A 15,846-nucleotide genomic window follows, 5' to 3' on the forward strand; every position below is an offset into this window, starting at 1 on the left:
CGTAATAGCGGATAAATATATATAAATAATTATAATATTTTTGATCTAACGGTCAAACACTCTTTTTCTTTTTTCCCTATCTTTTTTTTTGGTAGGGTGGAGGGATGAAGCACATAGTCACCCCACTTATTTGAGTTCTAAGTGGAATAGAGAAATAGTATATGTAGTTTTCATTTACATTTATCATGAGAAGGGTGAATTAACTTTGCTACACAGACAAGTACAATACAAGAAGATAAACTTTATGATTTGGTTTCGTTTCTTGTCGTGAACATTTTCTTTTATAGTCTTTTCCAAATTTTGGTCCGTGACATTGAGGCGGATTCAAAGCTTTAATTTGTGTTCATACTTTATATATGTATTATTTTATTTTAAATATTTGATTGTAAAATTAATTATTATTACAAATTAATTTTAATTATAATAAGAATTCATAAACTTTAAATTTTGAATCAATTTCTATCGTAACTGGCACTTGACAAACCTACCCCAATCAAATGTACCGCTAAAATCAAACGACCGCACATATATTTAATTGAAAGTAAAGCTGTGAACTAAATAATAATCATCTGGTGTTTTGTACTAACGGATTAACTATTCCAAATTCAATCATGCAAGACTTACTAAAGGGAACGCTCCCTGCTAATTAATGAGTTCTTCATGTATCTTTATTAATTAGTGAGCGTTTGGACATTAAAAAAAAGAGTAAAATTTGGAAAAAAGACTATTTATTTTCAAATTAAAAATGATATTTACTAAAGGAAAATCAATACATAACATACAGAGAAAGAATAATAACAAATTAGTGTGATAATCAAAACACATGAAACACAAATAATAACAACAATCGACGAACAAGAATAGTGCTAATACTACTTGTAAGAGAATAGGTACCCAATACCACCACCTATCGTATCCTGCTGGAAAACGTTCAACTATCAATTGATCGTCTACTCTAATCTGCGATCTCCAAATTTTTTTTATCGAAGATTATGTCCTCGATAAGCTCAAAATGCATCTTGTTCTCTCTATTCACCTTCACAATACTTATTCGGCCTACCTCTACCTATCTGAACACCCATCGTTGTCAACCTCTCACACCTCTTCAACGGGACATGATGTATACTTCTCCTCTTTATATGTCCAAATCATTTCAATCTTGCTTCGCTCATCTTATCCATTTTAGATTAATATTTCTAATTTTTTTTGTAAATTATCCCATCCCAAACGGCAATATGTGTTGTCCTACTATTTCAAAACTACCAATAGTGACAAGAATCTTTTTCCTTTCTTTTTTTGGTTTTATTTGGTGCCTTTTGAAAAATTGTATTTCTAGTATTTGGTGCCTTTTCAAAAATTGTATTTCTAGTGGTGGAATAGAAAAAAGAAAAATGAGTTTCTTCCCTCACAAGGCTGGCGGCTATAAATAACGCTGTACATGTGAAATTAGCCATTCCTTCTTTCCAAAGATCTTCAACCTTTACACGAATCATTGTTTTTCTTTCCCAAAATTGAATCTTCTCTTTTTATCTTTATCCCAAAATTTTCTCTTTCCCTATATGTGTGCAGTTACAAATATTGTTCATTACAAGAATCTATTCATCACACAATCCATTATTACATCATCAACAAACTTTTTAACTACTTTCTTGCAAACTTATTATTTGCCAAATTTTGGATAATTTTCAGTATGAAATCAATCAATTTCATAACTATGACGCTTTGTTGTCGAATTTTAATCCCATGTAGGAGCAATTCTTTTCTGGGTCTTCCATTCAAGAAGACCCATAATTCATTCAGCAAGAATTCGTCGAATTTTCGTTTGAATTTCAGGAAAAAATGTGATTTTCACAGCTACCCACATCGTATTTTGGGGGCTGGAAGGATTATCAATCGGACCCAGAAGCTGTTTTGTGTTGTGTCAAATTCATCTTGTGGTCAATCTAGGGTTTTCACAAGAAATTGTAATGGTATTAACCCTATTGGGGCCTCAAAGAGAGGTTTCCGTGTTATTGCTAGTGTTGCATCTGACTTTAGGAATTATTCAACCTCGGTTGAAAAAACCCGTGCTAATGACAAGAATTTTGAAAGGATTTATGTTCAAGGAGGTTTGAATGCGAAGAAGCCATTGATGGTGGAAAATGCTGAATTAGATGAACATGCTGCAACTGCTCAACATGAGAATGTTGACAGCGTGAAAGAGGGTGAGGGGCAAGTAGATGTTCAGGCCGGCAGGGAGGAGTCACAGACGGTGAAGGAAGCATGGAAGTTGTTGGAGAATGCTGTTGTTACATATTGTGGTAGCCCTATAGGGACTCTTGCTGCTAATGATCTTAATGATAAGTTGCCATTGAATTATGATCAAGTCTTTATTAGGGATTTTATTCCATCCGCCCTTGCTTTTTTACTCAAGGGGGAGAAAGAGATTGTTAGAAACTTCCTACTTCACACTCTGCAACTGCAGGTAATCTTTTGCTTTGAAAATTTATTGCTTGTGGTATTGTAATTGCCTTTTAGCTGTCTGAAAAATGATCTGCTTCTACCAATTGGAATGTTATATTTTAATGATTGAGACATTTTGCAAATGACTTCATATTGGATATGCAGTTATGGTAGCTTTAGATTCACATAATTATTATTGTTTATCTTGCATTTGCCCACTTTCGGCAGTACCATTTGACTTAGAAATGATAATGCTTTATGTTTTTTGGAGAGAGGGGCTGGGAACCTGGCTGAACTGTTTGTTTTTTACTAAATACTCAAAGTAAGTGTGAGATCGGGAATATATATGATTTGCTTTTCTGAGATTCTTCTTTGAATCCTTATTTGGTGGAGAATTGATCTTTTAGAAAGGAGTCTCATGATTATCTTGTAAATTCGTCCATATATCCTTCATCTGGTAGCATCAGCATGAGATGGTAATTTTCTTGTTGTTGTTAAAGAAATGCCCTATTTTAGCTACCAAAGAAAATAGTTCCTTAGATTGTTGTTATGTGATCATATGATTAACTACATAATTCATTGTTTAGATCTTTCATTGTTGTATCTTCAGATTTAGTCAAAAACCAATGATTGGGATAAACTTTTTTTTTTGTTGGTTGGATCCATGTTTTTCCTTCTCATGTTTTCTGTGTTTGAGTAGATATTGGTTTAGGTTATTGATTTACTGTAAAAGTATTGACTACTGCTGGTTTCTGTAATTTAGAGTTGGGAGAAGACTGTGGACTGTTACAGTCCAGGGCAAGGGTTGATGCCTGCAAGTTTTAAAGTTAGAACAGTGCCTCTCGATGATAACAAATACGAAGAAGTTCTAGATCCAGATTTTGGGGAGTCAGCTATTGGCCGTGTAGCACCTGTTGACTCAGGTAAGTGTTTACTTTTCATTCCCTTCATTTAGTCTTAAGTCTCGTAGTGTCTGGTTATTCACAGGAGAATTCAAACTTATTGTTTATTAACTAATGATCGAACATTTGGGAACTATAGTTACTTGATCAGTTAAAGAAAAAGTTGTCTTAGAAAGAGGAGAACTTTTCTCAGATTTTCACTTACTGTATAAACTACATTTGAATTTTTCCTTTGAGAGCAATTTACTATTACATTTGTACACCTTACAAAAATGGAAAGTGGATGCCAATGTGGACTGGACTTAAGTAGAAAATTGGTTGTTGAATGTTAGAAGAGAGTATTACTTACCTTTCTAAAAAATGTAAGAAGAGAGTATCTAGGTTAATTGATTCTAGTTGCTGTAAGTGTTTATCACTAGTGAAGAGGTATTTCACAGTTATAGTATATTGTTTGTTTCTTCTTAGGATGTCCTCTAGAAAACTAAATAACTCAATAATATCAGAAGGTAAGGGAAGAAAATTGGTCAAGAAAAGAATCATCACAAAAGTTTGTTACTTTAGTTCCATTTGTTAAATGGATATTGAAAGATCTAAAATGGTAACTTTTTCAGGCTTGTGGTGGATTATCTTGTTGAGAGCTTATGGGAAGATCACCGGTGACTATGGATTACAAGAAAGAGTGGATGTACAGACTGGCATAAAGCTGATAATAAACCTGTGTCTATCTGATGGGTTTGATATGTTCCCTTCTTTGCTAGTCACTGATGGTTCCTGCATGATAGATAGGCGGATGGGTATTCATGGACATCCACTTGAGATTCAAGTAAGTTGATACTGCCAAGTATCGTTTGAATGTTGCAAGTGGCGTAGCCAGTTCCTCTTTTTGAGTTTAATATACATTTCAAGTTCATCTTGTGAGTCTTTCCTTGACCTGGTATGCTGACATTGGTGTATACTGATATGATAGAAGGTGCTATGCTAGGATATTACAGTGAATCAAAATTTGGTGATAGCTGAACTCTATGATCTTTGGAACTTGATCTTTCCTTAACTTTACACTGTAGGAGAGGGAGGCATAAGCTTAATATTTTTATTCTAGGTTACTAAGTGTTGGATAGCTAGTCGGAAGGATCCTCCACCTCCAGCAGTGAGGTTGGGTGTTTAGGGGAGTGGCTTTACCAAATAGAAAATAATAATGTCATTAATTTAATCAATATTTCTGTGTTGCACATTCTCAGGGAGTGATCTGAAATGCTATCATTGTTTTCCTTCTATGATTCTCTCTTTGATCTTTTATGGGCTTAATATGTTTGATGTTGCAGGCATTATTTTACTCAGCACTTAGGTGCTCCCGTGAACTGCTTTCTTTGGATGAAGGATCCAAGAATTTGGTGAATGCCATAAACAACAGACTTAGTGCATTGTCATTTCACATTAGAGAATATTATTGGGTTGATATGAAAAAGATCAATGAAATATACCGATATAAGACAGAGGAGTATTCCACTGAAGCCACTAACAAATTCAACATCTACCCTGAACAAATCCCTCATTGGTTGATGGACTGGATTCCCGAGGAAGGTGGTTATCTTATTGGCAATTTACAGCCTGCTCACATGGACTTTAGATTCTTCACACTTGGAAATCTTTGGTCCATTGTGTCATCTTTGGGTACCCCAAAACAGAATGAGTCTATCCTGAATCTGTTTGAAGCAAAGTGGTACGATCTTGTGGGTCTGATGCCCCTTAAGATATGTTACCCAGCTCTGGAGTCTGAAGATTGGCGTATAATCACTGGTAGCGACCCTAAGAACACGTGAGCTCTCTCTCTATATATACATATATTTATATAAATGTGTGTGTGCTTGTGTAACAACCTACTGAAGGTAGCAGGTTAGCGTTGTATTTGTACCCACTTTTAATTTACCCAAACTACCCTCAATAGTCATTTACGAACACATCAATTATCAGGGCCTTTTGGTCTTTCAATAAAAAAACTAAACATACTTCTTCTTCCTCATCCATCTACTGTCTCTTTCTTTCTGTGTTAATCTTCTCTCTCTCTCATCCATGAGTCTTCCAAATTTTACAAGATAGCAATGCAACTTCAAGGCAACAAAGAAACTCTGTTTTCTTTCATACTGAGCTTCTGAGTAATCTCTCTATTTGGGTAACTTCCTGAAAAGGGAATATGAGAAATGATTAACTTTCTTTTTATAGAAAGGATTAAGTGAAGATACAAAAAATTTTGGTGAGAAGATGTGTCCTTAGCATATTTTTTTGACAAAGAATTCTTAGCATATTTTTATGAGTAGAAAAATGTTCTTGTTAATTGTACATTTATGGTTGAGCCCTTTTCTTCCCATTTCTCCAACTTGATTTGAATGATTTTGAAAGTGATCAAGAATGGCTAAGCGGCTGACTACATTCTTGAGTCTTAAACATCACAGAAAATATGATTCATAGTTAAGGCCATCTTCTTCAATTTCTCCCATTTATTCTTCACAATGAACTTTTTGGGTATTATAAATGGGTATCCTTTCTCTTCCATAGTCAAACTTCTAATCTTGAATATTTCTCTTTATTCATGGTATTGAGAGCTCAAATCGTGAGTAATACAACACCACATACCCAATGTAATTCCACAAGTGGAGTTTGGAGAGGTTAGGATGTACTCAGATTGAGGGAAGGGGTCTGGAGAAGGCGGGAGATGGGTGTTTGTGAATTTAATTGAAAAGAAAAAGAAGTCGTCCCAGCTATTTAATAAGGTAATAAGGATTGGCAGGGTTAGTTTGGATAAATTAAAAGTGGGTACAATGCTAACCTACTACATGATAGTAAGACCATATATATAATGTGTTGTTATCTTTGGGCATTTAAGGCGTCAAGTTACTAATCTTTCCATTTTAACTGTTGCAGACCTTGGTCATATCATAATGGGGGTTCTTGGCCAACTCTTCTCTGGCAGGTTAGGTTGCATTCTCTTCTCGTGGTTGATTGATGATTTTCTCTTAATGATCTCTCTTTCTCTCCGCGATCAGAATTTGAAATGATTTTATGTTCTTAACTCAAGTTCCACTGAACTCATTTGATGTCCCTTAGATACTGTGACTACAATGCAATTATTTCATCTCTCTGCCTGTAATTTTTTTTTGTCTTTGGAGTGTTAGGGAATAGGAACTGAGCAGTAATCCAATAAGCTTATAAATGTTTTATCTTTTTATGACAATTGCAATTTTCCTGGATAAATAGGTAATTGAAACAGTGATCTTAGTTTTGTCCTAGTAAATTTCAACCACGGAATTATATGGAAAACCAAATTCTCCATAACCTGTACCCATTTGGCAGACTGAAGAAGCAACTTAAACTTATTGAATGAAAAGAAAGAACCAGATTAAAAGTTCTCTTTGCTCTTGATTTATTTAAGATGATGTAGCTGCTGAATTTAAAAGGATGACTGAAATCTATAATGATTATTTATAAATGAATGTCCTAATGTTCCACAAGGCTGTACACATCGACTTTCTCCTCTGACTGTCTGTTTCGTAGTTTTCATCAGTAGGTCCGAAGTATTGTTTAAGATGATAAAGTAACGTTAACTGAAAGCTATTATAACAAACATAGCTGCCCACCTTTGCTGTTTTATGATGTTGCTCTTTCTGTTGGTTCAGTTCACACTGGCATGCATCAAGATGAAAAGGATGGACCTGGCTAAGAAGGCAGTCGATTTAGCTGAGAAAAGGCTTTGGGTGGATCAGTGGCCTGAATATTATGATACAAGGTATGGTAAATTTATAGGAAAGCAAGCCCGGCTGTACCAAACATGGACTATAGCTGGTTTTCTGACATCTAAAATGCTGTTGGAAAATCCAGAGACGGCTTCCTTGCTATTCTGGGAAGAAGACTATGATCTTCTTGAGATTTGTGTCTGTGCTCTTAAGAAATCTGGAAGGAAAAAGTGCTCACGTGGGGCGGCCAAGTCTCAGATCCTTGTATGAGTTAATCATCATTCTTTCAAAGTTTAAACACATTTTACATGTACAGGAAATAGCTAGGTTAAGGGTTTTTGTCTGGAGGGTTTTTTTCAACCTCAAGACTTAAAACAAAAGAAGACATAGTTTTTCACACAGCATTATGGAATTACCATTATTTTTGTAAGCCAATCAATTGTAATAGTACTTCAACTTAGGAAATGAAGCCAAATTCATTTAAGGCCTTCATAACAGGAACTAGTCTGTACATATATTATACTACGAATACTATGATTGACATGTTTGTATTTGTTTCTTATAGTTTGTGTAAGATGCATAGGAGGTTTTATGTTTCTTTATGATTGATATTTTGTCATTTTTCTTAAGCTCTATATACTCTGGTTCCTTTAACCTTCATCAGTAAAAACTCCATGAATGATGAATGGAGTTCAAACCTTCATCAATTCAAATTTCAAGAACAATTCATGGGGTTCAAACTCCAACCCCGCTAGAAGTTTCGAGTTGTAAAATTAATTAATAGTGTAGATTGTTTTTCTTTTAGTCATTTCTTTTCACATCTTCTGCGCTCAGCCATTTTTGTTTCTTTCTCTATGAAGAAGGCTTATAAAGAGATGAAGAAGGCTTATAAGTTATAACTTTAGCAAATTTCACTTTCCTAAAAAATAATTAAAAATTAGAATAATTTAAGGAAAATTTTAGTATAAGTACTGAAAAACACTTTTCTTCTTATTTTTTTTCAAACACAGAGAATACCAGTGGCGACTTGGACAAATGAAGCAATTTTTTATTCATTTACACTGTTATACATAATGAATCAAAGACTTCTACTTTCTGTAATCTACCCACATTCGTTAAATCGATTTGTGCTAATCTTAAGGTTATGTTTAAGCAATGAATGCAAGAAAGCTTGTCTCCCAAACTCATTGTTCTCAAATTCCTCAAACTATCAGAAACTCTCTTCTTTGTGCTGCAATCGACCCACCCCATTCAAATCCACCATTTTTACCGAAGCCTCCTTCTATTTTAGCCACTGGTCTTCTCAAATCGTATTTCGAAAGGGGTCTAATTAGAGAAGCACGTACACTGTTCGATGAAATGCCTGAAAGAGACGTTGTTGCTTGGACGACCATGATTTCTGGGTACACTTCATGCAATCTCCATCGACGTGCTTGGGTGGTTTTCTGTGAGATGATGAGGTATACGGATGTGCGTCCCAATGAGTTCACGTTATCTTGTACATTGAAGGCTTGTAAAGGGATCAATTCGTCCTCTCGTGGAGCTTTGGTTCATGGTTTGGTTCTGAAGCAAGGCATGAGTGGAAATCTTTATGCTTCAAATGCACTCTTGGATGTCTATGCTACTTGTTGTGTTAATATGGATGAAGCATCCATGGTTTTTCAGGAGATCAGAGGGAAAAATGATGTGTCTTGGACTACCTTAATAGCAGGATATACTCATCGTGGTGATGGCTACATGGGGCTTAATGTTTTTAAAAGAATGTTATCGGTATGTATTTAGATATTTACTGGCAAAAGGCTAGTTAATGCATATACAAAATAGTGTCACTTTTGTCCTCTTGAATTCACCTGTTATAGAAAAAATTTGATTCTAATTTTTCATGCTTTTTTGGTGTGTTTTTGGATGGACAGGAAGAGGGTGAATCAAATCCATTTAGCTTTTCAATTGCAGTTAGAGCTTGTGCCTCGGTCCATTCATGTACATATGGGAAGCAACTTCATGCTGCAATTGCCAAGCATGGATTGGACTTTAATCTACCCGTAATGAATTCTATTTTAGATATGTATTGTAGGTGTAGCAGCTTAAATGATGCAAAGCAATGCTTCCATGAAATGACTCAAAGGGATTCAATCACATGGAACACTTTGATTACTGGATATGAGAAGTCTGATCCATATGAATCTATCAGCACATACTCGCGTATGGAGTCTGAAGGTCTTAGCCCCAATTGCTTCACATTTTCCAGCATTATAGCAGCTGTGGCCAATTTGGCAATTTTGAGTTGTGGAGAGCAGATTCATGGAAGGATCATAAAGAGGGGCCTCGGAGGGAACTTGGAGTTGGACAATGCCTTAATAGACATGTACGCAAAGTCTGGAAACATTGCAAGTGCACGTAGAATTTTTGATAAAATGCCCACGAAAAATCTGGTTTCGTGGACCTCAATGATGATTGGTTACGGAAGCCATGGATATGGAAATGAAGCTGTTGACTTTTTTGAAGAGATGGTTAAATTTAGAGTTAGGCCAGACAGGATAGCATTTGTGGCAGTGTTAAATGCATGTAGTCATGCTGGGCTTGTAGATAAAGGTGTAAGGTATTTTATCTCAATGGTTGATGATTACAACATAGCTCCAGATCTGGAGATTTTTGGATCTTTAGTAGATTTGCTAGGACGCGCTGGACGAGTTGAGGAGGCTTTTAAGTTGATAGAGAGTATGCCATTTGATCCTGATGAATCTGTTTGGGGAGCATTCCTAGGAGCATGTAAAGCACACCATCATCCAGATTTGGGCAAGCTGGCCATAAGAAAGGTGTTGGCATTGAAGCCAAAAATGGCAGCAACTTATGTAGTTCTGTCAAATATCTATGCTGCTGACGGTAAATGGGGTGACTCTGCAAAAATGAGGAAGTTGATGAGAAGGATGGCTACCAAGAAAGAGGCAGGGAGAAGTTCAGTAGAGATAAAGAATCAGAATTATAGTTTTGTTGCTGGAGATAAAATGGGTTCACATATGGATTGTGTTGGTGAAGTTGTAAAAATCCTGGTCGAACATATGAGAAACACACGATATATTCCTGATTTGGACTTCTTTATACATGACTTAGAAGATGGAACTTGAAATGTAACAGCAATGAGTACAAAGGGATATGTTGGCATAATTCATTTTATTTGTTTGGTGCAGTTGAATTCAAGTAAATGCAAAAGAAGATAGATTCATTTTCTTCAGAAGTCACGTTGCATTCCATACAAGAGGGGGTCTTTTAAAGAAAGTTGATACTGTGAGAAAAGGAATTAGTGGGTTACGTAACCAAGTAAAATCATTCTTTGCCATGACACAGTACATTTGAAGTTCATGGAAAGCATTTGTTGATTATACTGAACTTTTAGTCTAGGGAATTTTCTGAATTCTAAAATGCTCCTGGAAGATCCAGCGAGAGGACATTGTTATTACAGGAAGATTGAAGAACTCTATGATCTTTTCGAAATTCGCTTGTGTTCATTAGTCATTACCATGTCTGGAAGGAAAAACAGCTCAGTGCCGAACATGGACCAGCAGATATGATACATGGACTTCAGTGGATCTTCTGACTTGTAAAATGCTTTGGAAGATCCAACATGGGTACATTTTTATTATTTGAGGAATAATATGATCATTTAGAGATTTGTATCTGCTGTCTTTGCTATTCTGGGAGGAAAATTGCTCAAGTGGTATTGCTAAGTGTCAGATCCGTATACTAAAATGACCATTTTTTAAGAGGTGAAACACATTCTACTTGTACATCAAAGTGGTTTTGGATTGTTTCAGTAATTGTCTTGTCTGGAGACTATTGTGGAATTGCTACTGTTTCTGAGCCAGTCAGTTTCAATAGCTCATTGTCTTGGGAAAAAGTGGAACATCATTCACGGCATGCACCAGTCTAGTTATGAAGCATCATTGATCAACACCCAGATTGGTGCACAGGTGACATTCGCATAAAATCCATAGATTGTGGTGAACCAACAAAACAGAACAGATGATACTATGCTAGTGTTCAAGGTTGTGAGTTTTGCCCATAACAGAGTTTGCTAGTTAGCAGGCAGAGATGTAAAATTTGAACTTCATTTTCCCAGTTGATAAAACACATCATAATACTAGAAAGGGAGCAAAATATAAAAATTACAGGCTCAAGGTCATGGAAACCTTCTTTGCTGCTTTGTATCACATTCTCTATCTTATCTAGAGAACAAGTCGCGATTCTGAGAAATAAGAATATCATGTTACATTGCAGTTTTACAAGAGTATTGCTGGTATATTTAGCCATATAATTCCACTGCTAACCCAACCCATTTGCTTCCACCATAAATGCATAAACTTGTTCATTAACTGAAATTCTTCAACATACTGCAAAATTAACATAGAACTGTTACCCTTATTCTGTATGCTGAAAAATGAACAGTCCATGGTTATCTCTCCGATTCAGTCCAAGGAAATCAGATATACAATTCCTTTTGTCCATCGACTGTAAAGATACCTGGAAAAAAACAATGAAACAGGTCAATTCTTCTTCTATTACTGACAAGTAACAACCTCTATTCACCTATTCAGCTTCAAAATCTTCAAGAATGGGGTTAAATGCTTTGATTAATACGTAAAGAAGCTGCTTATAGAGATATCAGACAAGCTTCCACTGCACTTTAGGTGGCGCCCCCTAAGTCTAATCGAACTATTCAAGTGCATTATTAATTACTTAAAAGACTTATTCCAATCACTGCATGGTGATATACTGATATTACCCTATCACACTGCAGTTGTCGCTACAACATAGCAAGAATATACAAATATTTGGGTCCTGATAGAGCGAGTGACCAAAATTTTCAGTTTTGACTATGAGTTCCTTTTATGTTACAGTCCAAAATCTAACTAATTGAGATTATCATATGGCACAATCTGAAATATGTGAAGAGATCTGGTAAGAAAATGAGAACTCTAGGAGTGAAAAACTGAAAGAGCTTTAGAGACAAAAACAGTGAGCATCACAGCCTTGCCTTAAATATCCATATCCAAGGTCAGTGTCAACAAAATGAAGATTGAATTATCATGCAGGGCTTTGCCATATGGGAGATGATAGCCTTGTTGGAGCCTATGCATTGTTCATTCATGAATGGTGGCCACTGGCCAGTTAATGTTGCAAGGAAGATTGAGGCATTCAAGTTGAACAACCTTCATAATAGTTCTTTAAGGGCCAATAACAGGGTTTTAGCTACCAAAACTCCATACAGGAACAAGAGCCATCCTTAAAATGATGAAACAGATGCCGATCCCTCATGACAATTTCCCGATCAAAAGCTTTTGATATTAGTTTTGCTGCTGCATGACAATCACTACATATTCGTAAGTTCTTGATTATTCTTATAGGAGTAGGAGGAGCGATAGAAATGAGCCCATAGGCAATTGCAAGCTTTTCACTATGTCTAAACAGGGTACTTTTTTTTTCCTCCTCATCAATATCAAGTAAAACCTCATCTGTGCCTGGAGCATAGCCCATTAGTTTCAACCGTTTTTCCATTTCAGCCAACATTTCTTCGATTTCATTTATCTGGGGATGAGACTTGTCTCCTGCCAAGAATTCATGAACAGCACCATTTGCTTCAATCATACTGCAGCCAGGAACTTTAACGACACCCTGCCGCGTCATTGCTCCTCTAATATCCAGAACGCTATCCCAATTACCCTTTGAAGCATATATGTTGGACAGTAACACATGAAATCCATCATGATGTGGCTGAAGTTCAAGGAGTTTCCTTCCAACTCGCTCCCCCATTTCACTATCACCGTGTTTTCTACAAGCTCCAAGAAGAGCACCCCAAGTGGCAACATCAGGAGCTATAGGCATACTGTCAATAAGCGTCTCAGCTTCTTTGAGCAACCCTGAACGTGCAAGTAGATCAACCATGCATCCGTAGTGCTTGATATTCGGCTCAACATTGTAATATCTGTTCATAGCATCAAAGTAGGAGCGGCCCTCATCTACGAGGCCCATATGTCGACAGGCACCAAGAACTGCCACAAAAGTAATCTCATTAGGTGTTGCACCACATTCCTTCATCTCCTGAAACATGTCTAGTGATTTTTCCACCTGTCCATTCATGGCAAACCCAAGAATTAAAGCATTCCAAGAAGACACCCCTTTTTCTTCCATTCCATTGAAGACTTCCAATGCATTCTCCACACAACCACATTTCATGTACATGTCAACAAGAGTTGTACCAAGAATACTATTCACTTTGAGCCCATTCTTTCGTATATAAGTGTGAATCCATTTTCCTTGATCAAGGGCAGACAAGTGGGTGCAAGCCGAAAGAACACTAACCAAAGTAGTTTCATCAGGCTTATTGTCCTCATGCAGCATATCCTGAAACACTGCTAAAGTCTCCGAGAAACGATCATGTTGCGCATAACCAGAAATCATTGTAGTCCATGACACAACATCCTTCTCAGGCATGGATTCGAATACTTCTCTAGCCTTCTCCAGAGAGCCACATTTCAAATAGCCAGAGATCATTGAGTTCCAAGATATCTGGTCCAGATGACTACTCGTATCAAACAATCTTTGTGCAGCCATTACATCTCCACAGGTAGAGTACATATGGATTAAAGCGTTTTGAAGGTTAACATAAGATTCAAAACCAACTCTTATAACCAATCCATGTACTGATTCACCAATCGGAACAACCAACATGTGTGCACATGCAGACAGCACACTTACTGCAACAACCTCATCTATGGAAATGCCATTAGAACACATTTGTATAAATAAATCCAAAGCTTGTGTGTACATCCCATGTTGCTCATAGCAAGAAATTAAAGCAGTCCAAGAAACCACATCTTTCTCCATCATTTCATCGAATAATTGACAAGCCTCACTCATCCTACCAGACCTACCCAACAATACAATCATAGAATTGGATGCAATAACATTCTTCATAGGCATCTTATCAAAAATTACTTTTGCCTCATCAACATTTCCAACCTGAACATAACCTGCCAGTATCGAATTCCACGAAACCGAGTCCAGAACAGGACTTTCATCAAACATCTTCCTTGCATCAACCATGTTTCCACAAACAGCATACATATTAATCAAAGTGTTCTTAACATAAACATCCGATCCGAATCCCGTTATAATAACATGATTATGAAACTCTTTTCCTTCTGATTCGGACAATCTAACTGTGCTAGCTTGAACCAGAAGGGGAAACGTATAATTATCAACACATACATTATTTTTCAACATTGACTTATACAAAAAGATCGTATTTTGAGGCTGGTTTAGCTGTAAATAAGCTCTCATCATTGTATTACAAATAAACACATTTGGATTTTCGATGTAATTGAAGATTTTATGAGAGTAATTAACGTGAATGAAAAGGGAGTCAGTGGAAAACTTGAGAATCTTGCTTGCAGCATGTGTATCTCGGATGAACCCAGTGGAGATCATTTGTGAAAGAATTTGCCCAAAATACTTGGAATTTTGGCATTTTAGCAGATGATCCTCCAAGATTGAGAGGTTTATGGTAGTTTTGGAGGTGGGTCTTCGAACAAGATTTGACTTGAAGGCTGAAGAGGCACATACCTTTCTCAAATTCATATAGTTATGTCCTTGTTTGTAAAAAATTATAAAGTAATGAAAAGAGCTACGGATTATTCAAAATAGTGGAAAATCTGAGGAGGGGGAGGTGACCGGAGATTTCGCCGCATTGAATTCCGATGATCGGAGATTTCTATTTGGGCTTTTCCAGTTTGGTTTTCGCGCCTTTCTTGTTTTGTTATTATGAGAGATCATTTTTCGGTAGTGAATTTCAGTCCCCCCAATTTCTCTTATGTTTGAAGCAAATTAGTAACTAAAATATTACTCTCTGTACAATTTAAATAACACGAATCAAATTTTGAAAATCAAATAATTTAAATTTATCGATGAATCTAGATATAAATTTTTAAATTTGTTGAAATAAAATTTATAGATATTTAAAAATTATATAAAAAATATTATAAATTACAATAATTAATAACTAAAAATATAAAAAAAATTATAATAAAAAAATAAACTTATTTAAATCAAAAAATTCAAAATGTGTCACTAAATTGAGAGGAGGGAGTAGTCAATTATTTAACAAATTACTACTAGCCACCCATCTTCTCCACTCCCTCGTATTTTACAAAACAATCTCCATTCTAATGAAATATTTTAATGATACTAAGATTATATACAAAATCGGAATGATTTAAACATATCGAAAGTTACACAGTGATTGTGAAAGAAAAGAAAAAAAGCAAATGCACTTAATAAACTAGTATCTTAATAATTCAAATTTAGAGCTACATTAAATACAAATAAATAAAACTTAAGATCCTTTAGCATAAGGTTAGAAGCCTTTTTATGCTATCACTTCCTGCTCCACATTATAGTGAAAAGATGCTTAAAGCTTGGATAAAATCAGCAAGAAAGAATGATATGCAATTCACCCGATCAACACGTTTGAATTGCTTTGAGAGTTATTTTATTTTTGAAGTAACAACCTTAACAATATTCATCTACTTGATTAAGTAATTTTAAAAATATTCCTCTTATGCCACGTGTCATTCACCCAAACATACATATAGAAGTTTTTCTTGGTGTGACATACACATACATAATACAAAAATATGTATAAAAAACAATTTAAATAATTAAATGCCGAGAATTTAGCAATTAAAGAAGAAAAGAAGAAATTTCCTTTTTCTTTTAAA

General features: G+C 35.7%; 3 protein-coding genes across 3 annotated transcripts; 2 read left to right on the forward strand and 1 right to left on the reverse strand.

Annotated features, from left to right (window-relative positions):
• The first annotated feature begins 1,396 nt into the window (after positions 1–1,396).
• LOC129886061 (alkaline/neutral invertase A, mitochondrial) lies at positions 1,397–7,699 on the forward strand. The gene is made up of 6 exons (XM_055960584.1): positions 1,397–2,464; positions 3,206–3,365; positions 3,956–4,167; positions 4,667–5,160; positions 6,264–6,312; positions 7,016–7,699. The coding sequence occupies exons 1-6, from the start codon at positions 1,691–1,693 to the stop codon at positions 7,340–7,342; spliced, it is 2,016 nt and encodes a 671-aa protein (XP_055816559.1). The 5' UTR covers positions 1,397–1,690; the 3' UTR covers positions 7,343–7,699.
• Positions 7,700–8,079: 380 nt separating this feature from the next.
• On the forward strand, positions 8,080–11,589 carry LOC129886064 (putative pentatricopeptide repeat-containing protein At1g56570). Its single transcript, XM_055960586.1, has 2 exons — positions 8,080–8,842; positions 8,986–11,589. Exons 1-2 carry the CDS (start codon positions 8,228–8,230, stop codon positions 10,195–10,197), a joined length of 1,827 nt encoding a protein of 608 aa, XP_055816561.1. The 5' UTR covers positions 8,080–8,227; the 3' UTR covers positions 10,198–11,589.
• Positions 11,590–11,753: 164 nt separating this feature from the next.
• On the reverse strand, positions 11,754–14,919 carry LOC129886060 (pentatricopeptide repeat-containing protein At3g62890-like). Its single transcript, XM_055960583.1, has one exon. It carries the CDS (start codon positions 14,705–14,707, stop codon positions 12,320–12,322), a length of 2,388 nt encoding a protein of 795 aa, XP_055816558.1. The 5' UTR covers positions 14,708–14,919; the 3' UTR covers positions 11,754–12,319.
• Positions 14,920–15,846: the final 927 nt, after the last annotated feature.

The sequence above is a fragment of the Solanum dulcamara genome, chromosome 4 (genome assembly GCF_947179165.1).
Source record: "Solanum dulcamara chromosome 4, daSolDulc1.2, whole genome shotgun sequence".
Taxonomy (NCBI): domain Eukaryota; kingdom Viridiplantae; phylum Streptophyta; class Magnoliopsida; order Solanales; family Solanaceae; genus Solanum; species Solanum dulcamara.

Excerpts from the sequence above, each read along its gene's own strand:
- LOC129886061 (XM_055960584.1), top strand. The coding sequence starts at position 1,691 with ATGAAATCAATCAATTTCATAACTATGACGCTTTGTTGTCGAATTTTA. Across the intron at positions 2,465-3,205 it reads TTCACACTCTGCAACTGCAG|AGTTGGGAGAAGACTGTGGA; the intron begins GTAATCTTTTGC and ends TCTGTAATTTAG. Across the intron at positions 3,366-3,955 it reads TGTAGCACCTGTTGACTCAG|GCTTGTGGTGGATTATCTTG; the intron begins GTAAGTGTTTAC and ends TAACTTTTTCAG.
- LOC129886064 (XM_055960586.1), top strand. The coding sequence starts at position 8,228 with ATGAATGCAAGAAAGCTTGTCTCCCAAACTCATTGTTCTCAAATTCCT. Across the intron at positions 8,843-8,985 it reads TTTTTAAAAGAATGTTATCG|GAAGAGGGTGAATCAAATCC; the intron begins GTATGTATTTAG and ends TTGGATGGACAG.
- LOC129886060 (XM_055960583.1), bottom strand. The coding sequence starts at position 14,707 with ATGAATTTGAGAAAGGTATGTGCCTCTTCAGCCTTCAAGTCAAATCTT.